Raw genomic sequence first — 24,814 nt, 5'->3', positions numbered from 1 at the left:
TATACTGTAAAGGACTCTGGTCAACAGTAGGGCACTATACTGTAGAGGACTCTGGTCAACAGTAGGGCACTATACTGTAGAGGACTCTGGTCAACAGTAGGGCACTATACTGTATAGGGCTCTGGTCAACAGTAGGGCACTATACTGTAAAGGACTCTGGTCAACAGTAGGGCACTATACTGTAAAGGACTCTGGTCAACAGTAGGGCACTATACTGTAGAGGACTCTGGTCAACAGTAGGGCACTATACTGTAGAGGACTCTGGTCAACAGTAGGGCACTATACTGTAGAGGACTCTGGTCAACAGTGGGGCACTATACTGTAGAGGACTCTGGTCAACAGTAGGGCACTATACTGTAGAGTACTCTGGTCAACAGTAGGGCACTATACTGTAAAGGACTCTGGTCAACAGTAGGGCACTATACTGTAAAGGACTCTGGTCAACAGTAGAGCACTATACTATAGAGGACTCTGGTCAACAGTAGGGCACTATACTGTAGAGGACTCTGGTCAACAGTAGGGCACTATACTGTAAAGGACTCTGGTCAACAGTAGGGCACTATACTGTAAAGGACTCTGGTCAACAGTAGGGCACTATACTGTAGAGGACTCTGGTCAACAGTAGGGCACTATACTGTAAAGGACTCTGGTCAACAGTAGGGCACTATACTGTAGAGGACTCTGGTCAACAGTAGGGCACTATACTGTAAAGGACTCTGGTCAACAGTAGGGCACTATACTGTAAAGGACTCTGGTCAACAGTAGGGCACTATACTGTAAAGGACTCTGGTCAACAGTAGGGCACTATACTGTAGAGGACTCTGGTCAACAGTAGGGCACTATACTGTAAAGGACTCTGGTCAACAGTAGGGCACTATACTGTAGAGGACTCTGGTCAACAGTAGGGCACTATACTGTAAAGGACTCTGGTCAACAGTAGGGCACTATACTGTAAAGGACTCTGGTCAACAGTAGGGTACTATACTGTAGAGGACTCTGGTCAACAGTAGGGCACTATACTGTAGAGGACTCTGGTCAACAGTAGGGCACTATACTGTATAGGACTCTGGTCAACAGTAGGGCACTATACTGTAGAGGACTCTGGTCAACAGTAGGGCACTATACTGTAGAGGACTCTGGTCAACAGTAGGGCACTATACTGTAAAGGACTCTGGTCAACAGTAGGGCACTCTACTGTAGAGGACTCTGGTCAACAGTAGGGCACTATACTGTAGAGGACTCTGGTCAACAGTAGGGCACTATACTGTAAAGGACTCTGGTCAACAGTAGGGCACTATACTGTAGAGGACTCTGGTCAACAGTAGGGCACTATACTGTAGAGGACTGGTCAACAGTAGGGCACTATACTGTAGAGTACTCTGGTCAACAGTAGGGCACTATACTGTAGAGGACTCTGGTCAACAGTAGGGCACTATACTGTAAAGGACTGGTCAACAGTAGGGCACTATACTGTAGAGGACTCTGGTCAACAGTAGGGCACTATACTGTAGAGGACTGGTCAACAGTAGGGCACTATACTGTATAGGACTCTGGTCAACAGTAGGGCACTATACTGTAGAGGACTCTGGTCAACAGTAGGGCACTATACTGTAGAGGACTGGTCAACAGTAGGGCACTATACTGTAGAGGACTCTGGTCAACAGTAGGGCACTATACTGTAGAGGACTGGTCAACAGTAGGGCACTATACTGTATAGGACTCTGGTCAACAGTAGGGCACTATACTGTAAAGGACTCTGGTCAACAGTAGGGCACTATACTGTAAAGGACTCTGGTCAACAGTGGGGCACTATACTGTAAAGGACTCTGGTCAACAGTAGGGCACTATACTGTAGAGGACTCTGGTCAACAGTAGGGCACTATACTCTGTAGTAGGGCACTATACTGTAAAGGACTGGTCAACAGTAGGGCACTATACTGTAAAGGACTCTGGTCAACAGTAGGGCACTATACTGTAGAGGACTCTGGTCAACAGTAGGGCACTATACTGTAGAGGACTGGTCAACAGTAGGGCACTATACTGTAAAGGACTCTGGTCAACAGTAGGGCACTATACTGTAGAGGACTGGTCAACAGTAGGGCACTATACTGTAGAGGACTCTGGTCAACAGTAGGGCACTATACTAAGGAGGACTCTGGTCAACAGTAGGGCACTATACTGTAGAGGACTCTGGTCAACAGTAGGGCACTATACTGTATAGGACTCTGGTCAACAGTAGGGCACTATACTGTAGAGGACTCTGGTCAACAGTAGGGCACTATACTGTAGAGGACTCTGGTCAACAGTAGGGCACTATACTGTAAAGGACTCTGGTCAACAGTAGGGCACTATACTGTAGAGGACTCTGGTCAACAGTAGGGCACTATACTGTAAAGGACTCTGGTCAACAGTAGGGCACTATACTGTAGAGGACTCTGGTCAACAGTAGGGCACTATACTGTAGAGGACTCTGGTCAACAGTAGGGCACTATACTGTATAGGGCTCTGGTCAACAGTAGGGCACTATACTGTAAAGGACTCTGGTCAACAGTAGGGCACTATACTGTAAAGGACTCTGGTCAACAGTAGGGCACTATACTGTAGAGGACTCTGGTCAACAGTAGGGCACTATACTGTAGAGGACTCTGGTCAACAGTAGGGCACTATACTGTAGAGGACTCTGGTCAACAGTGGGGCACTATACTGTATAGGACTCTGGTCAACAGTAGGGCACTATACTGTAAAGGACTCTGGTCAACAGTAGGGCACTATACTGTAGAGGACTCTGGTCAACAGTAGGGCACTATACTGTAGAGGACTCTGGTCAACAGTAGGGCACTATACTGTAGAGGACTCTGGTCAACAGTAGGGCACTATACTGTAGAGTACTCTGGTCAACAGTAGGGCACTATACTGTAAAGGACTCTGGTCAACAGTAGGGCACTATACTGTAAAGGACTCTGGTCAACAGTAGGGCACTATACTATAGAGGACTCTGGTCAACAGTAGGGCACTATACTGTAGAGGACTCTGGTCAACAGTAGGGCACTATACTGTAGAGGACTCTGGTCAACAGTAGGGCACTATACTGTAGAGGACTCTGGTCAACAGTAGGGCACTATACTGTAGAGGACTCTGGTCAACAGTAGGGCACTATACTGTAGAGGACTCTGGTCAACAGTAGGGCACTATACTGTAGAGGACTCTGGTCAACAGTAGGGCACTATACTGTAAAGGACTCATAATGTCACAACAACATTACTGTAAAGTTAACCTGACTGGTGAGAGAGGCTTGGTTAATGCCTGTAAAGTTAACCTGACTGGTGAGATAGAGACTTGGTTAATGACTGTAAAGTTAACCTGACTGGTGAGATAGAGACTTGGTTAATGACTGTAAAGTTAACCTGACTGGTGAGATAGAGGCTTGGTTAATGCCTGTAAAGTTAACCTGACTGGTTAGATAGAGACTTGGTTATTGACTGTAAAGTTAACCTGACTGGTTAGATAGAGACTTGGTTAATGACTGTAAAGTTAACCTGACTGGTTAGATAGAGACTTGGTTAATGACTGTAAAGTTAACCTGACTGGTGAGATGTCAATGTGTTTGTCCACGGTTATCGTGTGCCTACCAATCAACCCATGGTACCGGAACATCTTTCAGGATTTGATTGAATTACAGTTAAGATGACCACAACAACACACACATTACTATCCCTCGTAATGTCACAAAAACACCCACATTACTATCCCTCGTAATGTCACAACAACACACACATTACTATCCCTCGTAATGTCACAACAACACACACATTACTATCCCTCGTAATGTCACAAAAACACCCACATTACTATCCCTCGTAATGTCACAACAACACACACATTACTATCCCTCGTAATGTCACAACAACAGAACAAACACATTGCTATCCCTCGTAATGTCACAACACACACACACACATTGCTATCCCTCGTAATGTCACAACACAACACCTTGCTATCTCCTCATAATGTCACAACAACACAACACCTTGCTATCCATGGTAATGTCACAACAACACAACACAACACATTGCTATCCCTCATAATGTCACAACAACACAACACCTTGCTATCCCTCATAATGTCACAACACAATACCTTGCTATCCCTCATAATGTCACAACAACACAACACACACATTGCTATCCCTCATAATGTCACAACAACACAACACACACATTGCTATCCCTTGTAATGTCACAACAACACAACACACACATTGCTATCCCTCGTAATGTCACAACAACACAACACAACACATTGCTATCCCTCATAATGTCACGACAACACAACACCTTGCTATCCCTGGTAATGTCACAACAACACAACACATTGCTATCCCTCATAATGTCACAACAACACAACACCTTGCTATCCCTCATAATGTCACAACAACACAACACCTTGCTATCCCTCATAATGTCACAACAACACAACACACACATTGCTATCCCTTGTAATGTCACAACAACACAACACACACACATTGCTATCCCTCGTAATGTCACAACAACACAACACACACATTGCTATCCCTCGTAATGTCACAACAACACAACACCTTGCTATCCCTCATAATGTCACAACACAATACCTTGCTATCCCTCATAATGTCACAACAACACAACACACACATTGCTATCCCTTGTAATGTCACAACAACACAACACACACATTGCTATCCCTTGTAATGTCACAACAACACAACACATTGCTATCCCTCATAATGTCACAACAACACAACACCTTGCTATCCCTCATAATGTCACAACACAATACCTTGCTATCCCTCATAATGTCACAACAACACAACACACACATTGCTATCCCTCATAATGTCACAACAACACAACACACACATTGCTATCCCTTGTAATGTCACAACAACACAACACACACATTGCTATCCCTCGTAATGTCACAACAACACAACACACACATTGCTATCCCTCGTAATGTCACAACAACACAACACACACATTGCTATCCCTCGTAATGTCACAACAACACAACACAACACATTGCTATCCCTCATAATGTCACGACAACACAACACCTTCCTATCCCTCATAATGTCACTGTTACTATTTCAAATAGTTGGATTGTTCATTTATTGATCATTGGTTGTTGTTGTATTGGTTAATTCCTCACTATGAAATGTCTATTTTTATTTTTTCAGGTAATTATGCATGAAATGAACCTTAACAGATTTTTATTATTTTCATGCCACGTTTTATTTTATTTTACATTGTTTTGATTTCGGTCAACAACATAATAAAGGAGACAGTTAGAAACATCCTTGTTTGGATCTATGGTGCAAATATTTGTATACTAAGTAGATTTATTGTAAATGATGTTAGCCTACACTGCAGCACCATACCAACGAGTTAGACGGCAGTATTTAAAATAAATAATCTACAAATGATTTGTATGCATTTGAAAATGGTCCGTTAAGGCGGGAGGGGGGGGGCAATAAGCATGCATGGCAGAGAGGGTCATCGATCTACATATTGCATTCTTAATAACTAGCCTACTCATTATGACGCGTAGATCAGCGACCGAGCAGAGTTGATGCTCCCCCCGGTCCCCGTCCCCGTCCCCGTCCCGGTCCCTACAGCATGGCACACCAGCACAACATAAGTGCTGCCTGGTGTCTTCTCTCATTGAGCCGCAGCCAGCAGGCTGGGTGGGTGCAGAGCTGGCCACTGCTGTGTGGCTGAAACCGCGACCCCCATCGTTCTGTTGAAGACGTTGCTGTCCATGGTGCTGAATGTTTTAAAGTTGCTGTTTATATTGTAGCGGGTTTGCTTGTTTGCCTTGTTGTAAACACCCTGTTAATATTGCCCACTGTCCGGTAAGGCGTTTTAACAACATACTTCTATTACGGTTGTCACACACATCCTCAGTCCAACACACAACCTGAGGCTATAGGATCAAGGTAAACACGTGATTGATGCAGACGTGCGCCAATCATATCGTAGGAGACAGGAGGCATGATTCGTCTGTTGGCACGTTTGGCTGGCTGGGAATAAAGAAGAGAGAGAGGGTGGTTGACAGCGCATGCACTCAGCAAGGGGAATTATTAACGACGGAAAGTGGAAGTGGGAAAGGAGGAACAGAATTGGTCATTTCCTAAATGGGAATTGTGATTCTTGATTTAGTCCTGCAGGTAGCCAGGTACCACTACAGAGATTAACGAATGATGCAAAAAAACAAAGTGAGGCTGTTTTCAGCAGCAGCGACGCTTCGCCGGGATTAGCCCACTAGGCTGCTTAGTTCTCACGGTGGCCGGGGTGGCTTTGTACCCAAGGTGCTGCGACCATCCTCGTGTCCCGGTGCGTGCAGGTGTTGGCTACAAGCTCCGGAGACTGCACCCTGTAATCCAGGACCAGGTTGCCCCTATGGATCGCTTCAATGGATGACTCCAAACCCGATTTTGACAACAACCTGAGTCCCAGCAGCAGGTACGCGTCTTCTCCTCCAGATGGGTTGGAAACTGAAGCGTTTTGCTGGCCGGAGAATGACACTGTCGCCGGGACTGTCGGCGTTGATGCTCCGGCTAGCGGCCCAGGAGGACCGGACCTCTCAGGCTACTGGACCGCTGTATTCGACTATGATGCTGGGGCGGAAGACGAGCTCAGCCTGCGAAAGGGTGACCTGGTGGAGGTGCTGTCGAAGGACTCGTTAGTGTCCGGGGACGAGGGCTGGTGGACGGGGCTGATCGAGGATCGGGTTGGCATTTTCCCCAGTAATTATGTCAGTATTGGGAATGGAATCTCTGAGAAAATACGGGACAGAGACACGTCAGTGAAGGAGTACTCTGATTACGCCGTGCCTTCACTACACCGTGAGTATCATAGCCCCACCGTCTGCATACCAGAGGTTGTCGTTTATTACTCATGTTCAATGTTACAATGTTTCATTGTCCTGCACATTTATCCCGGTTATCGGGCCACTCCGATAAAAAAATAGCCCCCACTCTGGTTTACTGCTATGTCATCTCGGTGCAATAGGCTACCACTGATAGCAATAGAGGTTACAATCTATCTACCGGGCAGTCTAGAATCTGTAGCTGGGAGACCGTGATAATGACTGGCATATTATACTCTCTCTGTCAACCAAGGCCTTGGGCCTGCACCAGAGGCTGTAGGTAACTATCAGTACAACACACCCCGCCGAGCACATCATATCAGGGCCGCTCGGCTCTTCCCTCGCTGTACGTACAGCTTTGAAGCATCCCTGGTACGTACCGCTATGCTGAGCTAGCCTAATATTTGGTCTAGAGGAGTCTTAACGTTACTCCTTAGTCCAAGGACCTTAAAACATGTTCTTTTTCAAAAGCAAATTGGCTCTGGAGGCCAAAAACAGTCAAAATACTTCATCTAAACGTGAATCGATTCTCAACTGCGGTACGGTTCGAGAAACATAAATCACTCTACTTTTATATCACATCATCAAAAAAACAAAAAAAAACGCAGATGCAAAATATACACTTACTGTACAGGGTTGTAACTGGTCTTAACCGTGTACTGCAGCAGACAGTATCTTTCAGACAGTATCTTTCAGTGACCACATGTTTGTAGTGTGTCTTCCGTTTACAACACAGGTGTTCAGAGATGTGTTACAACTCCGTAAAAAAGAGTTGAAACATGGAGAAATGGCCTTTGGGAACCTTTAACCCTATTAAGCAGTGTGTCAAAATGTAACCGGTAGGGCAGCCTAGTGGTTAGAGGGGGCGGCCGAGTGGTTAGAGGGGGCGGCCGAGTGGTTAGAGGGGGCGGCCGAGTGGTTAGAGGGGGCGGCCGAGTGGTTAGAGGGGGGCGGCCGAGTGGTTAGAGGGGGCGGCCGAGTGGTTAGAGGGGGCGGCCGAGTGGTTAGAGGGGGCGGCCGAGTGGTTAGAGGGGGCAGCCGAGTGGTTAGAGGGGGCGGCCGAGTGGTTAGAGGGGGCGGCCGAGTGGTTAGAGGGGGCGGCCGAGTGGTTAGAGGGGGCGGCCGAGTGGTTAGAGGGGGCAGCCGAGTGGTTAGAGTAGAGGGGGCAGCCGAGTGGTTAGAGTAGAGGGGGCGGCCGAGTGGTTAGAGTAGAGGGGGCGGCCGAGTGGTTAGAGGGGAGGGGGCAGCGGGTTAGAGTGGTTAGAGGGGGGCCGAGTGGTTAGAGTAGAGGGGGCAGCCGAGTGGTTAGAGTAGAGGGGGCAGCCGAGTGGTTAGAGGGGGCGGCCGAGTGGTTAGAGTAGAGGGGGCAGCCGAGTGGTTAGAGTAGAGGGGGCAGCCGAGTGGTTAGAGTAGAGGGGGCAGCCGAGTGGTTAGAGTAGAGGGGGCAGCCGAGTGGTTAGAGTAGAGGGGGCAGCCGAGTGGTTAGAGTAGAGGGGGCAGCCCTAGAGTGGTTAGAGTAGAGGGGGCAGCCGAGTGGTTAGAGGGGGGAGGCAGGCAGCCTAGTGGTTAGAGTAGAGGGGGCAGCCTCGTGGTTAGAGGGGGCAGCCTCGTGGTTAGAGGGGGCAGCCTCGTGGTTAGAGGGGGGAGGCAGGCGGCCTCGTGGTTAGAGGGGGGAGGCAGGCGGCCGAGTGGTTAGAGGGGGAGGCAGGCGGCCGAGTGGTTAGAGGGGGAGGCAGGCGGCCGAGTGGTTAGAGGGGGGAGGCAGGCGGCCGAGTGGTTAGAGGGGGGAGGCAGGCGGCCTAGTGGTTAGAGGCGGAGGCAGGCGGCCTAGTGGTTAGAGGGGGAGGCAGGCGGCCTAGTGGTTAGAGGGGGAGGCAGGCGGCCGAGTGGTTAGAGGGGGAGGCAGGCGGCCGAGTGGTTAGAGGGGGAGGCAGGCAGCCTAGTGGTTAGAGTAGAGGGGGCAGCCTCGTGGTTAGAGGGGGCAGCCTCGTGGTTAGAGGGGGCAGCCTCGTGGTTAGAGGGGGGAGGCAGGCGGCCTAGTGGTTAGAGGGGGAGGCAGGCGGCCCGAGTGGTTAGAGGGGGAGGCAGGCGGCCGAGTGGTTAGAGGGGGAGGCAGGCGGCCGAGTGGTTAGAGGGGGAGGCAGGCGGCCGAGTGGTTAGAGGGGGGAGGCAGGCGGCCTAGTGGTTAGAGGCGGAGGCAGGCGGCCTAGTGGTTAGAGGGGGGAGGCAGGCGGCCTAGTGGTTAGAGGGGGGAGGCAGGCGGCCGAGTGGTTAGAGGGGGGAGGCAGGCAGCCTAGTGGTTAGAGGGGGGTGGCAGGTAGCCTAGTGTTTAGAGGGGGAGGCAGGTAGCCTAGTGATTAGAGGTGGGAGGCAGGCAGCCGAGTGGTTAGAGGGGGTGGCAGGCAGTCTAGTGGTTAGAGGGGGAGGCAGGCAGCCTAGTGGTTAGAGGGGAGGCAGGCAGCCTAGTGGTTAGAGGGGGAGGCAGGTAGCCTAGTGGTTAGAGGGGGAGGCAGGTAGCCTAGTGGTTAGAGGGGGAGGCATGCAGCCTAGTGGTTAGAGGGGGAGGCAGGCAGCCTAGTGGTTAGAGGGGGGAGGCAGGCAGCCCTAGTGGTTAGAGGGGGAGGCAGGCAGCCTAGTGGTTAGAGGGGGAGGCAGGCAGCCTAGTGGTTAGAGGGGGAGGCAGGCAGCCTAGTGGTTAGAGGGGGAGGGAGGTAGCCTAGTGGTTAGAGGGGGAGGCAGGTAGCCTAGTGGTTAGAGGGGGAGGCAGGTAGCCTAGTGGTTAGAGGGGAGAGGCAGGTAGCCTAGTGGTTAGAGGGGAGGCAGGCAGCCTAGTGGTTAGAGGGGGGCAGCAGGCAGCCTAGTGGTTAGAGGGGGAGGCAGGCAGCCTAGTGGTTAGAGGGGGAGGCAGGCAGCCTAGTGGTTAGAGGGGGAGGCAGGCAGCCTAGTGGTTAGAGGGGGAGGCAGGTTAGAGGGGGAGGCAGGCAGCCTAGTGGTTAGAGGGGGAGGCAGGTAGCCTGGTTAGTGGTTAGAGGGGGAGGCGGGCAGCCTAGTGGTTAGAGGGGGAGGCAGGCAGCCTAGTGGTTAGAGTAGAGGGGGCAACCTAGTGGTTAGAGGGGGAGGCAGGCAGCCGAGTGGTTAGAGTAGAGGGGGCAGCCGAGTGGTTAGAGTAGAGGGGGCAGCCTAGTGGTTAGAGGGGGGAGGCAGGCAGCCTAGTGGTTAGAGTAGAGGGGGCAGCCTAGTGGTTAGAGGGGGGAGGCAGGCAGCCTAGTGGTTAGAGGGGGGAGGCAGGCAGCCTAGTGGTTAGAGTAGAGGGGGCAGCCGAGTGGTTAGAGTAGAGGGGGCAGCCGAGTGGTTAGAGGGGGCAGCCGAGTGGTTAGAGGGGGCAGCCTAGTGGTTAGAGGGGGGAGGCAGGCAGCCTAGTGGTTAGAGTAGAGGGGGCAGCCTAGTGGTTAGAGGGGGAGGCAGGCAGCCTAGTGGTTAGAGAATAGGGGGCAGACGAGTGGTTAGAGGGGGCAGCCGAGTGGTTAGAGGGGGCAGCCGAGTGGTTAGAGGGGGCAGCCGAGTGGTTAGAGGGGGCATCCGAGTGGTTAGAGGGGGGAGGCAGGCAGCCTAGTGGTTAGAGTAGAGGGGGCAGCCGAGTGGTTAGAGGGGGAGGCAGCCTAGTGGTTAGAGGGGGAGGCAGGCAGCCTAGTGGTTAGAGTAGAGGGGGCAGCCGAGTGGTTAGAGGGGGCAGCCGAGTGGTTAGAGGGGGCAGCCTAGTGTTTAGAGGGGGGCAGCCTAGTGTTTAGAGGGGGCAGCCGAGTGGTTAGAGGGGGAGGCAGGCAGCCTAGTGCTTAGAGGGGGGTGGCAGGTAGCCTAGTGGTTAGAGGCGGGAGGCAGGCAGCCTAGTGGTTAGAGGCGGGAGGCAGGCAGCCTAGTGGTTAGAGGGGGAGGCAGGTAGCCTAGTGGTTAGAGGGGGAGGCAGGTAGCCTAGTGGTTAGAGGGGGAGGCAGGTAGCCTGTGGTTAGAGGGGGAGGCAGGTAGCCTAGTGGTTAGAGGGGGAGGCAGGCAGCCTCGTGGTTAGAGGGGGAGGCAGGCAGCCTCGTGGTTAGAGGGGGAGGCAGGCAGCCTCGTGGTTAGAGGGGGAGGCAGGCAGCCTCGTGGTTAGAGGGGGAGGCAGGCTGCCTAGTGGTTAGAGGGGGAGGCAGGTAGCCTAGTGGTTAGAGGGGGAGGCAGGCAGCCTCGTGGTTAGAGGGGGGAGGCAGGTAGCCTAGTGGTTAGAGGGGGGAGGCAGGCAGCCTCGTGGTTAGAGGGGGGAGGCAGGCAGCCTCGTGGTTAGAGGGGGAGGCAGGCAGCCTCGTGGTTAGAGGGGGAGGCAGGTAGCCTAGTGGTTAGAGGGGAGGCAGGTAGCCTAGTGGTTAGAGGGGGCAGCCTAGTGGTTACAGGGGGAGGCAGGTAGCCTAGTGGTTAGAGGGGGAGGCAGGTAGCCTAGTGGTTAGAGGGGGGAGGCAGGTAGCCTAGTGGTTAGAGGGGGGTGGCAGGTAGCCTAGTGGTTAGAGGCGGGAGGCAGGCAGCCTAGTGGTTAGAGGCGGGAGGCAGGCAGCCTAGTGGTTAGAGGGGGGAGGCAGGTAGCCTAGTGGTTAGAGGGGGGAGGCAGGTAGCCTAGTGGTTAGAGGGGGGAGGCAGGCAGCCTCGTGGTTAGAGGGGGGAGGCAGGCAGCCTCGTGGTTAGAGGGGGGAGGCAGGCAGCCTCGTGGTTAGAGGGGGGAGGCAGGCAGCCTCGTGGTTAGAGGGGGAGGCAGGCAGCCTCGTGGTTAGAGGGGGAGGCAGGCAGCCTCGTGGTTAGAGGGGGAGGCAGGCAGCCTCGTGGTTAGAGGGGGAGGCAGGTAGCCTAGTGGTTAGAGGGGGCAGCCTAGTGGTTACAGGGGGAGGCAGGTAGCCTAGTGGTTAGAGGGGGAGGCAGGTAGCCTAGTGGTTAGAGGGGGTGGCAGGTAGCCTAGTGGTTAGAGGGGGAGGCAGGCTGCCTAGTGGTTAGAGGGGGTGGCAGGTAGCCTAGTGGTTAGAGGGGGAGGCAGGCGCCCTAGTGGTTAGAGGGGGAGGCAGGCTGCCTAGTGGTTAGAGGGGGAGGCAGGTAGCCTAGTGGTTAGAGGGGGAGGCAGGTAGCCTAGTGGTTAGAGGGGGAGGCAGGCTGCCTAGTGGTTAGAGGGGAGGCAGGTAGCCTAGTGGTTAGAGGGGGAGGCAGGCTGCCTAGTGGTTAGAGGGGGAGGCAGGTAGCCTAGTGGTTAGAGGGGGAGGCAGGTAGCCTAGTGGTTAGAGGGGGAGGCAGGCGCCCTAGTGGTTAGAGGGGGAGGCAGGCTGCCTAGTGGTTAGAGGGGGAGGCAGGCGCCCTAGTGGTTAGAGGGGGAGGCAGGCGCCCTAGTGGTTAGAGGGGAGTGGTTAGAGGCAGGCGCCCTAGTGGTTAGAGGGGGAGGCAGGCGCCCTAGTGGTTAGAGGGGAGAGGCAGGCGCCCTAGTGGTTAGAGGGGGGAGGCAGGCGCCTAGTGGTTAGAGGGGAGAGGCAGGCTGCCTAGTGGTTAGAGGGGAGAGGCAGGCTGCCTAGTGGTTAGAGGGGAGAGGCAGGCTGCCTAGTGGTTAGAGGGGGGAGGCAGGCTGCCTAGTGGTTAGAGGGGGGAGGCAGGTAGCCTATTGGTTAGAGGGGGAGGCAGGTAGCCTATTGGTTAGAGGGGGGAGGCAGGTAGCCTAGTGGTTAGAGGGGGGAGGCAGGTAGCCTAGTGGTTAGAGGAGGAGGCAGGTGGCCTAGTGGTTAGAGGGGGAGGCAGGTAGCCTAGTGGTTAGAGGGGGGAGACAGGAAGCCTAGTGGTTAGAGGAGGAGGCAGGAAGCCTAGTGGTTAGAGGGGGGAGGCAGGTAGCCTAGTGGTTAGAGGGTGAGGCAGGTAGCCTAGTGGTTAGAGGGGGAGGCAGGTAGCCTAGTGGTTAGAGGGGGAGGCAGGTAGCCTAGTGGTTAGAGGGGGAGGCAGGTAGCCTAATGGTGAGAGGGGAGGCAGGTAGCCTAGTGGTTAGAGGGGGGAGGCAGGTAGCCTAGTGGTGAGGGGGAGGCAGGTAGCCTAGTGGTTAGAGGGGGGAGGCAGGTAGCCTAGTGGTTAGAGGGGGGAGGCAGGTAGCCTAGTGGTTAGAGGGGGGAGGCAGTAACTGAAAGGTTGCTAGTTTGAATCCCTGAGCTGACAAGTTAAAAATCTGTCGTTCTGCCCCTGAACAAGGCAGTTAACCCACTGTTCCCCGGTAGGCTGTCATTATAAATAAGAATTTGTTCTTAACTGACCTGCCTCGTTAAATAAATAAATAAAAAACATTTGTTTTTAGAAAATTATTTAGAGGGGAGGCTCGACAATATAAAACGATAAGGTCCTTATGCTTCCAAAACCGTACCTAGTGGTTAGAGCGGAAGTGTGTTAATGTTCAAGACCAGGTAGCGTTACTGCTCTTAACAACCCCCCTACAGAGGACATCTTCATCCAATGATTAATGTGTCATGTAATGGAACTGAGAGTTATGATCAAGGACTAATGCTGAGCATGTACCAACAATGGAAGGCCCACTGTGTATGTTACACATTGTATATTTCAAACAGCCTCACAGGCAAAATAAAACAGCTGTATCTATCTATTGTTACTCTGGTCTGTATCTATTGTTACTCTGTGGTCTGTATCTATCTATTGTTACTCTGATCTGTATCTATTGTTACTCTGTGTCTGTATCTATTGTTACTCTGTGGTCTGTATCTATTGTTACTCTGTGGTGTGTATCTATCTAATGTTACTCTGTGGTCTGTATCTATTGTTACTCTGTGATCTGTGTCTATTCTTACTCTGTGGTCTGTATCTATCTATTGTTACTCTGTGATCTGTGTCTATTCTTACTCTGTGGTCTGTATCTATCTATTGTTACTCTGTGGTCTGTATCTATTGTTACTCTGTGGTCTGTATCTATTGTTACTCTGTGGTCTGTATCTATCTAATGTTACTCTGTGGTCTGTATCTATTGTTACTCTGTGGTCTGTATCTAATGTTACTCTGTGGTCTGTATCTATTGTTACTCTGTGATCTGTATCTATTGTTACTCTGTGGTCTGTATCTATTGTTACTCTGTGGTCTGTATCTATTGTTACTCTGTGATCTGTATCTATTGTTACTCTGTGGTCTGTATGGTGTATCTATCTATTGTTACTCTGTGGTCTGTATCTATTGTTACTCTGTGGTCTGTATCTATTGTTACTCTGTGGTCTGTATCTAATGTTACTCTGTGGTCTGTATCTATCTATTGTTACTCTGTAGTCTGTATCTATTGTTACTCTGTAGTCTGTATCTAATGTTACTCTGTGGTCTGTATCTATCTAATGTTACTCTGTGGTCTGTATCTATTGTTACTCTGTGGTCTGTATCTATCTATTGTTACTCTGTGGTCTGTATCTAATGTTACTCTGTGGTCTGTATCTATCTAATGTTGTACTCTATTGTTACTCTGGTCTGTATCTATTGTTACTCTGTGGTCTGTATCTATCTATTGTTACTCTGTGGTCTGTATCTATCTATTGTTACTCTGGTCTGTATCTAATGTTACTCTGTGGTCTGTATCTATCTATTGTTACTCTGGTCTGTATCTAATGTTACTCTGTGGTCTGTATCTATCTATTGTTACTCTGTGGTCTGTATCTGTCTATTGTTACTCTGTGGTCTGTATCTATCTAATGTTACTCTGTGGTCTGTATCTATTGTTATTCTGTGGTCTGTATCTAATGTTACTCTGTGGTCTGTATCTAATGTTACTCTGTGGTCTGTATCTATTGTTACTCTGTGGTCTGTATCTATTGTTACTCTGTGGTCTGTATCTATCTAATGTTACTCTGTGGTCTGTATCTATCTAATGTTACTCTGTGGTCTGTATCTATTGTTACTCTGTGGTCTGTATCTAATGTTATTCTGTGGTCTGTATCTATCTAATGTTACTCTGTGGTCTGTATCTAATGTTACTCTGTGGTCTGTATCTATTGTTACTCTGTGGTCTGTATCTATCTATTGTTACTCTGTGGTCTGTATCTATCTATTGTTACTCTGTGGTCTGTATCTATTGTTACTCTGTGGTCTGTATCTATCTATTGTTACTCTGTGGTCTGTATCTATTGTTACTCTGTGGTCTGTATCTAATGTTACTCTGTGGTCTGTATCTATCTATTGTTACTCTGTGGTCTGTATCTATCTATTGTTACTCTGTGGTCTGTATCTAATGTTACTCTGTGGTCTGTATCTATTGTTACTCTGTGGTCTGTATCTATTGTTACTCTGTGGTCTGTATCTATTGTTACTCTGTGGTCTGTATCTAATGTTACTCTGTGGTCTGTATCTATCTAATGTTACTCTGTGGTCTGTATCTATTGTTACTCTGGTCTGTATCTAATGTTACTCTGTGGTCTGTATCTATCTATTGTTACTCTGTGGTCTGTATCTATCTAATGTTACTCTGTGGTCTGTATCTAATGTTACTCTGTGGTCTGTATCTATCTATTGTTACTCTGTGGTCTGTATCTATCTATTGTTACTCTGTGGTCTGTATCTGTCTATTGTTACTCTGTGGTCTGTATCTATTGTTACTATGTGGTCTGTATCTATCTATTCTTACTCTGTGGTCTGTATCTATCTAATGTTACTCTGTGGTCTGTATCTAATGTTACTCTGTGGTCTGTATCTATTGTTACTCTGTGGTCTGTATCTATTGTTACTCTGTGGTCTGTATCTATCTAATGTTACTCTGTGGTCTGTATCTAATGTTACTCTGTGGTCTGTATCTATTGTTACTCTGTGGTCTGTATCTATTGTTACTATGTGGTCTGTATCTATCTATTCTTACTCTGTGGTCTGTATCTATCTAATGTTACTCTGGTCTGTATTTATCTAATGTTACTCTGTGGTCTGTATCTATTGTTACTCTGTGGTCTGTATCTATTGTTACTCTGTGGTCTGTATCTATCTATTGTTACTCTGTGGTCTGTATCTATCTAATGTTACTCTGTGGTCTGTATCTATCTATTGTTACTCTGTGGTCTGTATCTATCCAATGTTACTCTGTGGTCTGTATCTATCTAATGTTACTCTGTGGTCTGTATCTATCTATTGTTACTCTGTGGTCTGTATCTATCTAATGTTACTCTGTGGTCTGTATCTATTGTTACTCTGTGGTCTGTATCTATCTATTGTTACTCTGTGGTCTGTATCTATCTATTGTTACTCTGTGGTCTGTATCTAATGTTATTCTGTGGTCTGTATCTATCTATTGTTACTCTGTGGTCTGTATCTATCTAATGTTACTCTGTGGTCTGTATCTAATGTTACTCTGTGGTCTGTATCTATTGTTACTCTGTGGTCTGTATCTATCTATTGTTACTCTGGTCTGTATCTATCTAATGTTACTCTGTGGTCTGTATCTAATGTTACTCTGTGGTCTGTATCTATTGTTACTCTGTGGTCTGTATCTATCTATTGTTACTCTGTGGTCTGTATCTATCTAATGTTACTCTGTGGTCTGTATCTATTGTTATTCTGTGGTCTGTATCTAATGTTACTCTGTGGTCTGTATCTAATGTTACTCTGTGGTCTGTATCTATTGTTACTCTGTGGTCTGTATCTATTGTTACTCTGTGGTCTGTATCTATCTAATGTTACTCTGTGGTCTGTATCTATCTAATGTTACTCTGTGGTCTGTATCTATTGTTACTCTGTGGTCTGTATCTAATGTTATTCTGTGGTCTGTATCTATCTAATGTTACTCTGTGGTCTGTATCTATCTAATGTTACTCTGTGGTCTATCTATTGTTATTCTGTGGTCTGTATCTATCTATTGTTACTCTGTGGTCTGTATCTATTGTTACTCTGTGGTCTGTATCTATCTAATGTTACTCTGTGGTCTGTATCTATCTATTGTTACTCTGTGGTCTGTATCTATCTATTGTTACTCTGTGGTCTGTATCTATCTATTGTTACTCTGTGGTCTGTATCTATCTATTGTTACTCTGTGGTCTGTATCTATCTAATGTTACTCTGTGGTCTGTATCTATTGTTACTCTGTGGTCTGTATCTATCTAATGTTACTCTGCTGTCTGTATCTATTGTTACTCTGTGGTCTGTATCTATCTATTGTTACTCTGTGGTCTGTATCTATCTAATGTTACTCTGTGGTCTGTATCTATTGTTACTCTGTGGTCTGTATCTATTGTTACTCTGTGGTCTGTATCTATCTATTGTTACTCCGTGGTCTGTATCTGTCTACTGTTACTCTGTGGTCTATCTATTGTTACTCTGTGGTCTGTATCTATCTATTGTTACTCTGTGGTCTGTATCTGTCTATTGTTACTCTGTGGTCTGTATCTATTGTTACTCTGTGGTCTGTATCTATTGTTACTCTGTGGTCTGTATCTATCTATTGTTACTCTGTGGTCTGTATCTATTGTTACTCTGTGGTCTGTATCTATTGTTACTCTGTGGTCTGTATCTAATGTTACTCTGTGGTCTGTATCTATTGTTACTCTGTGGTCTGTATCTATTGTTACTCTGTGGTCTGTATCTATTGTTACTCTGTGGTCTGTATCTATCTATTGTTACTCTGTGGTCTGTATCTATTGTTACTCTGTGGTCTGTATCTATCTATTGTTACTCTGTGGTCTGTATCTATTGTTACTCTGTATCTGTATCTATTGTTACTCTGTGGTCTGTATCTATTGTTACTCTGTGGTCTGTATCTATCTATTGTTACTCTGTGGTCTGTATCTAATGTTACTCTGTGGTCTGTATCTATCTATTGTTACTCTGTGGTCTGTATCTACTGTTACTCTGTGGTCTGTATCTATCTATTGTTACTCTGTGGTCTGTATCTATCTATTGTTACTATGTGGTCTGTATCTATCTGTTACTCTGTGGTCTGTATCTATTGTTACTCTGTTGTCTGTATCTATTGTTACTCTCTGTGGTCTGTATCTATTGTTACTCTGTGGTCTGTATCTATCTATTGTTACTCTGTGGTCTGTATCTATTGTTACTCTGTGGTCTGTATCTATTGTTACTCTGTGGTCTGTATCTATTGTTACTCTGTGGTCTGTATCTATTATTGTTACTCTGTGGTCTGTATCTAATGTTACTCTGTGGTCTGTATCTATTGTTACTCTGTGGTCTGTATCTATTGTTCTATCTATTGTTACTGTTACTCTGTGGTCTGTATCTATTGTTACTCTGTGGTCTGTATCTATCTATTGTTACTATGTGGTCTGTATCTATTGTTACTCTGTGGTCTGTATCTATCTATTGTTACTCTGTGGTCTGTATCTATTGTTACTCTGTGGTCTGTATCTATTGTTACTCTGTGGTCTGTATCTATTGTTACTCTGTGGTCTGTATCTATCTATTGTTACTCTGTGGTCTGTATCTATCTATTGTTACTCTGTGGTCTGTATCTATCTATTGTTACTCTGTGGTCTGTATCTATTGTTACTCTGTGGTCTGTATCTATCTATTGTTACTCTGTGGTCTGTATCTATCTATTGTTACTCTGTGGTCTGTATCTATTGTTACTCTGTGGTCTGTATCTATCTATTTACTCTGTTCTGTACTCTATTGTTACTCTGTCTGTATCTATTGTTACTCTGTGGTCTGTATCTATTGTTACTCTGTGGTCTGTATCTATCTATTGTTACTCTGTGGTCTGTATCTATTGTTACTCTGTGGTCTGTATCTATTGTTACTCTGTGGTCTGTATCTATTGTTACTCTGTGGTCTGTATCTATTGTTACTCTGTGGTCTGTATCTATCTATTGTTACTCTGTGGTCTGTATCTATCTATTGTTACTCTGTTGTCTGTATCTATTGTTACTCTGTGGTCTGTATCTATTGTTATTCTGTGGTCTGTATCTATCTATTGTTACTCTGTGGTCTGTATCTATCTATTGTTACTCTGTTGTCTGTATCTATTGTTACTCTGTGGTCTGTATCTATCTATTGTTACTCTGTTGTCTGTATCTATTGTTACTCTGTGGTCTGTATCTGTCTACTGTTACTCTGTGGTCTGTATCTATTGTTACTCTGTGGTCTGTATCTATCTATTGTTACTCTGTGGTCTGTATCTATTGTTTCTCTGGTCTGTATCTATTGTTACTCTGGTCTGTATCTGTCTATTGTTATTCTGTGGTCTGTATCTATTATTACTATATGGTCTGTATCTATTGTTACTCTGTGGTCTGTATCTATTGTTACTCTGTGGTCTGTATCTAATGTTACTCTGTGGTCTGTATCTATCTATTGTTACTCTGTGGTCTGTATCTAATGTTACTCTGTGGTCTGTACCTATCTAATGTTACTCTGTGATCTGTATCTATTGTTACTCTGTGGTCTGTATCTATCTATTGTTACTCTGTGGTCTGTATCTAATGTTACTCTGTGGTCTGTATCTAATGTTACTCTGTGGTCTGTATCTATCTATTGTTACTCTGTGGTCTGTATCTAATGTTACTCTGTGGTCTGTACCTATCTAATGTTACTCTGTGATCTGTATCTATTGTTACTCTGTGGTCTGTATCTAATGTTACTCTGTGGTCTGTATCTATCTATTGTTACTCTGTGGTCTGTATCTAATGTTACTCTGTGGTCTGTATCTATCTATTGTTACTCTGTGGTCTGTATCTATTGTTACTCTGTGGTCTGTATCTAATGTTACTCTGTGGTCTGTATCTATCTATTGTTACTCTGTGGTCTGTATCGTATCTAATTGTTACTCTGTGGTCTGTATCTGTCTATCTAATGTTACTCTGTGATCTGTATCTATTGTTACTCTGTGGTCTGTATCTAATTGTTACTCTGTGGTCTGTATCTATCTATTGTTACTCTGTGGTCTGTATCTAATTGTTACTCTGTGGTCTGTATCTATCTATTGTTACTCTGTGATCTGTATCTATTGTTACTCTGTGGTCTGTATCTATTGTTACTCTGTGGTCTGTATCTATCTATTGTTACTCTGTGGTCTGTATCTATCTATTGTTACTCTGTGGTCTGTATCTAATCTATTGTTACTCTGTGGTCAGTATCTAATGTTACTCTGTGGTCTGTATCTATCTATTGTTACTCTGTGGTCTGTATCTATCTATTGTCACTCTGTGGTCTGTATCTATCTATTGTTACTCTGTAGTCTCTGTCTTTGATCTGAAGCTGGATAATTCCCAGATGTTGGGGAATGTTCTGAGATGGTTGATAGATGATGGGGAATGTTCTGAGATGGTTGACATAGATGTTGGGGAATGTTCTGAGATGGTTGACATAGATGTTGGGGAATGTTCTGAGATGGTTGACACAGATGTTGGGGAATGTTCTGAGATGGTTGACATAGATGTTGGGGAATGTTCTGAGATGGTTGATACAGATGTTGTGGAATGTTCTGAGATGTTGACACAGATGTTGGGGAATGTTCTGAGATGGTTGACACAGATGTTGGGGAATGTTCTGAGACGGTTGACATAGATGTTGGGGAATGTTCTGAGATGGTTGACACAGATGTTGGGGAATGTTCTGAGATGGTTGACACAGATGTTGGGGAATGTTCTGAGATGGTTGACACAGATGTTGGGGAATGTTCTGAGATGGTTGACACAGATGTTGGGGAATGTTCTGAGATGGTTGACACAGACGTTGGGGAATGTTCTGAGATGGTTGACACAGACGTTGGGGAATGTTCTGAGATGGTTGACACAGATGTTGGGGAATGTTCTGAGATGGTTGATACATGTTGTGCACAATATTTTAGTAAATGTTAAGAGAACATTCCAAGGATATTTCATTATTTTTTAAATTAAAAAATAAAACATTTTGTTTTCAAAAACGTTAATTTGATTTTTTTGGGGACGTTATCATCCTAATGTTAAATAAAACCCTAACTAGAACTTAATGGGAATCTAATGTTCTGGGAATGTTTCCTGTTTGCTGGGTAGTCCATATAGTGCACTACTTTTAACTAGAGCCCTATGGGACCTGGTCAAAAGTAATGCACTACATAGGTGATAGGGTACGGTTTGGGACACATCCTCCATGTTTCAGAGGCAGCATGGCTCCTGGCCTACTTTCACATCACGTACTGTACAACATCTCGAGTGAAATATTTATCAAGGTCAGTAAGGCTGCTTAGCAGACTGTTAGTGATTCACAATGGCAACGTTTTCCACCAACATACAGTACCTACATCACCCATAGACACTGTTGTATATGGAGAAGTAAGCGTCAACTAACGAAAACAGTTTAAAGGCTCTATTCAATCCACATCGCAGGAAGTTCAGCTTTTTGATTTTGTTTTATTTTACCTTTTATTTAACCAGGCAAGTCAGTTAATAACAAATTCTTATTTTCAATGGCGGCCTAGGAACAGTAGTGGGTTAACTGCCTTGTACAGGGGCAGAACAACAGATTTGTACCTTGTCAGCTCGGGGATTCGAACTTGCAACTTTCGGTTACTAGTCCAACGCTCTAAACACTAGGCTACGATTTAAATTTAAATGCAGTTTTTCCCTCTTTAGCGGAGGCCCTAAGTCTTCAGAGTCCCAAGTCTTCAGCTTTACAGACTCAATAGAGCCCCAAGTCTTCAGCTTTACAGACTCAATAGAGCCCTAAGTCTTCAGATTTGACTGAATAGAGCCCCAAGTCTTCAGCTTTACCGACTGAATAGAGCCCTAAGGCTTCAGCTTTACAGACTAAATAGAGCCCTAAGGCTTCAGCTTTACAGACTGAATAGAGCCCCAAGTCTTCAGCTTTACAGACTAAATAGAGCCCCAAGTCTTCAGCTTTACAGACTAAATAGAGCCCCAAGTCTTCAGCTTTACAGACTAAATAGAGCCCCAAGTCTTCAGCTTTACAGACTGAATAGAGCCCCAAGTCTTCAGCTTTACAGACTAAATAGAGCCCCAAGTCTTCAGCTTTACAGACTAAATAGAGCCCCAAGTCTTCAGCTTTACAGACTCAATAGAGCCCCAAGTCTTCAGCTTTACAGACTAAATAGAGCCCCAAGTCTTCAGCTTTACAGACTAAATAGAGCCCCAAGTCTTCAGCTTTACAGACTGAATAGAGCCCCAAGTCTTCAGCTTTACAGACTCAATAGAGCCCTAACCCGGGTACCAGTCTGTTTGGGCCATCATGCCACTTGCCACTCCTCGTCTTGCCGGAAAGGGGTTGATATGAACAGACCTGGAACCAGGCTAGGTGCATTGGTGAGAAAGGTAGATAAATATAAGAGTTTGATTGAAGCTAAATTATGGTTATGAATCATTGAATTATGTTTTTGTATAGAGGACGTCTATTCAAGCCAGTCTGTATAGCCCTTTACATTGCCTTTAGTCTCTCATTGCTCTCTCTCTGTCCAATATCGTCTCTTGGTATCCCTGTTTCTCTCTCTGTCCAATATCGTCTCTTGGTATCCCTGTTTCTCTCTCTCTGTCCAATATCGTCTCTTGGTATCCCTGTTTCTCTCTCTCTGTCCAATATTGTCTCTTGGTATCCCTGTTTCTCTCTCTCTGTCCAATATCGTCTCTTGGTTCCCTGTTTCTCTCTCTCTGTCTAATATCGTCTCTTGGTATCCCTGTTTCTCACTCTGTCCAATATTGTCTCTTGGTATCCCTGTTTCTCTCTCTCTCTGTCCAATATCGTCTCTTGGTATCCCTGTTTCTCTCTCTCTGTCCAATATCGTCTCTTGGTATCCCTGTTTCTCTCTCTCTCTCTGTCCAATATCGTCTCTTGGTATCCCTGTTTCTCTCTCTCTCTCTGTCCAATATTGTCTCTTGGTATCCCTGTTTCTCTCTCTGTCTAATATCGTCTCTTGGTATCCCTGTTTCTCACTCTGTCCAATATCGTATCTTGGTATCCCTGTTTCTCTCTCTCTGTCCAATATTGTCTCTTGGTATCCCTGTTTCTCTCTCTCTGTCCAATATTGTCTCTTGGTATCCCTGTTTCTCTCTCTCTCTGTCCAATATTGTCTCTTGGTATCCCTGTTTCTCTCTCTCTCTCTGTGTCCAATATCGTCTCTTGGTATCCCTGTTTCTCTCTCTGTCCAATATCGTCTCTTGGTATCCCTGTTTCTCTCTCTCTGTCCAATATTGTCTCTTGGTATCCCTGTTTCTCTCTCTCTGTCCAATATCGTCTCTTGGTATCCCTGTTTCTCTCTCTCTCTCTGTCCAATATTGTCTCTTGGTATCCCTGTTTCTCTCTCTCTCTCTGTCCAATATTGTCTCTTGGTATCCCTGTTTCTCTCTCTCTCTCTGTCCAATATTGTCTCTTGGTATCCCTGTTTCTCTCTCTCTGTCCAATATCGTCTCTTGGTATCCCTGTTTCTCTCTCTCTCTCTGTCCAATATTGTCTCTTGGTATCCCTGTTTCTCTCTCTCTCTCTGTCCAATATCGTCTCTTGGTATCCCTGTTTCTCTCTCTCTGTCCAATATCGTCTCTTGGTATCCCTGTTTCTCTCTCTCTCTCTGTCCAATATTGTCTCTTGGTATCCCTGTTTCTCTCTCTCTGTCCAATATCGTCTCTTGGTATCCCTGTTTCTCTCTCTGTCCAATATTGTCTCTTGGTATCCCTGTTTCTCTCTCTCTGTCCAATATCGTCTCTTGGTGTCCCTGTTTCTCTCTCTCTCTGTCCAATATTGTCTCTTGGTATCCCTGTTTCTCTCTCTGTCCAATATCGTCTCTTGGTTCCCTGTTTCTCTCTCTCTCTCTGTCCAATATTGTCTCTTGGTATCCCTGTTTCTCTCTCTCTGTCCAATATCGTCTCTTGGTTCCCTGTTTCTGTCTCTCTGTCCAATATCGTCTCTTGGTTCCCTGTTTCTGTCTCTCTGTCCAATATCGTCTCTTGGTTCCCTGTTTCTGTCTCTCTGTCCAATATTGTCTCTTGGTTCCCTGTTTCTGTCTCTCTGTCCAATATCGTCTCTTGGTTCCCTGTTTCTGTCTCTCTGTCCAATATCGTCTCTTGGTTCCCTGTTTCTGTCTCTCTGTCCAATATCGTCTCTTGGTTCCCTGTTTCTGTCTCTCTGTCCAATATCGTCTCTTGGTTCCCTGTTTCTGTCTCTCTGTCCTACTGTATACTGTACAGCATTGGTATCTGTTCCTCCTTCTCTCCTTTCAGTTCTAAAGGTCTACACTCTCTGTCCTATCTATGTTGTATGTAAGTTCTCTGTCCCACCCTGTTCCTGTCATCTTTATATCCTTTACCCCTCTTCGTCCTCATGACCTCCTCTCATTGGTGGACAGGAGTGTCTGTTCCATGGAATTAGTAGTTTGAATTCTAGAATGGACATGAACCTTCTTCCGATGGGATAAAGGTCAGCCATTTTGGTCAGGGAGGTGGTGAACCATGGTCAGCCAGTGCTGTGATGAGATATTGTGTAAAGATAATGAGTCTGAAGACTTTATCTGCACCGTGTGTGTTAGCGAGCCTGCCGGTTACACAGGAATGATTCTATACATGTTTAACTGACAATATGCCAACATTCCATTGAAACAATGCAGTCCATCCACATCAATACACTGGTTGACATCAGTTGATGACAGGACAGACCCAGCTGTAAATACAACCTGTACTGATCATGTATTCTATAATTAGGACTCTCAAGCTTTCCAAGACAACAAAAACAAGTCTGTTTACATATATTTTAGAGGCTATTATGGTATAACTGGTATAAAAACCTGTTTAAACTGTATTCATAATGTATGATAATATTGTAGGTTGACAATAGGTTTTATGACACGATATTTGATGTATCCTTACTTCTGTTCTCCTGCTTAGGTAAAATCAGGTTTCTGATTCATTAACTCCAATTAGGCTGCTTTGGATTTCTCCCTGACCAATATGGCAGCCATTACTTTTTT

At 46.4% G+C, this 24,814-nt stretch overlaps 1 protein-coding gene across 1 annotated transcript in view; it reads left to right on the top strand.

Annotated features, from left to right (window-relative positions):
• Window positions 1–6,093: 6,093 nt before the first annotated feature.
• LOC135536304 (mitogen-activated protein kinase kinase kinase 9-like) overlaps window positions 6,094–24,814 on the top strand; it is a 66,605-nt gene continuing 47,884 nt past the window's right edge. Inside the window, exon 1 of the mRNA XM_064962661.1 lies at window positions 6,094–6,886. Within this exon, the coding sequence (XP_064818733.1) occupies window positions 6,454–6,886 (433 nt within the window). The 5' untranslated portion in view covers window positions 6,094–6,453. The remainder of the gene's footprint in view (window positions 6,887–24,814) is intronic.

Source organism: Oncorhynchus masou, unplaced genomic scaffold, assembly GCF_036934945.1.
Source record: "Oncorhynchus masou masou isolate Uvic2021 unplaced genomic scaffold, UVic_Omas_1.1 unplaced_scaffold_593, whole genome shotgun sequence".
Lineage (NCBI taxonomy): Eukaryota > Metazoa > Chordata > Actinopteri > Salmoniformes > Salmonidae > Oncorhynchus > Oncorhynchus masou.
Note: the sequence above shows the minus strand (reverse complement) of the source record. Positions and strands in the feature narration are given on the sequence as shown.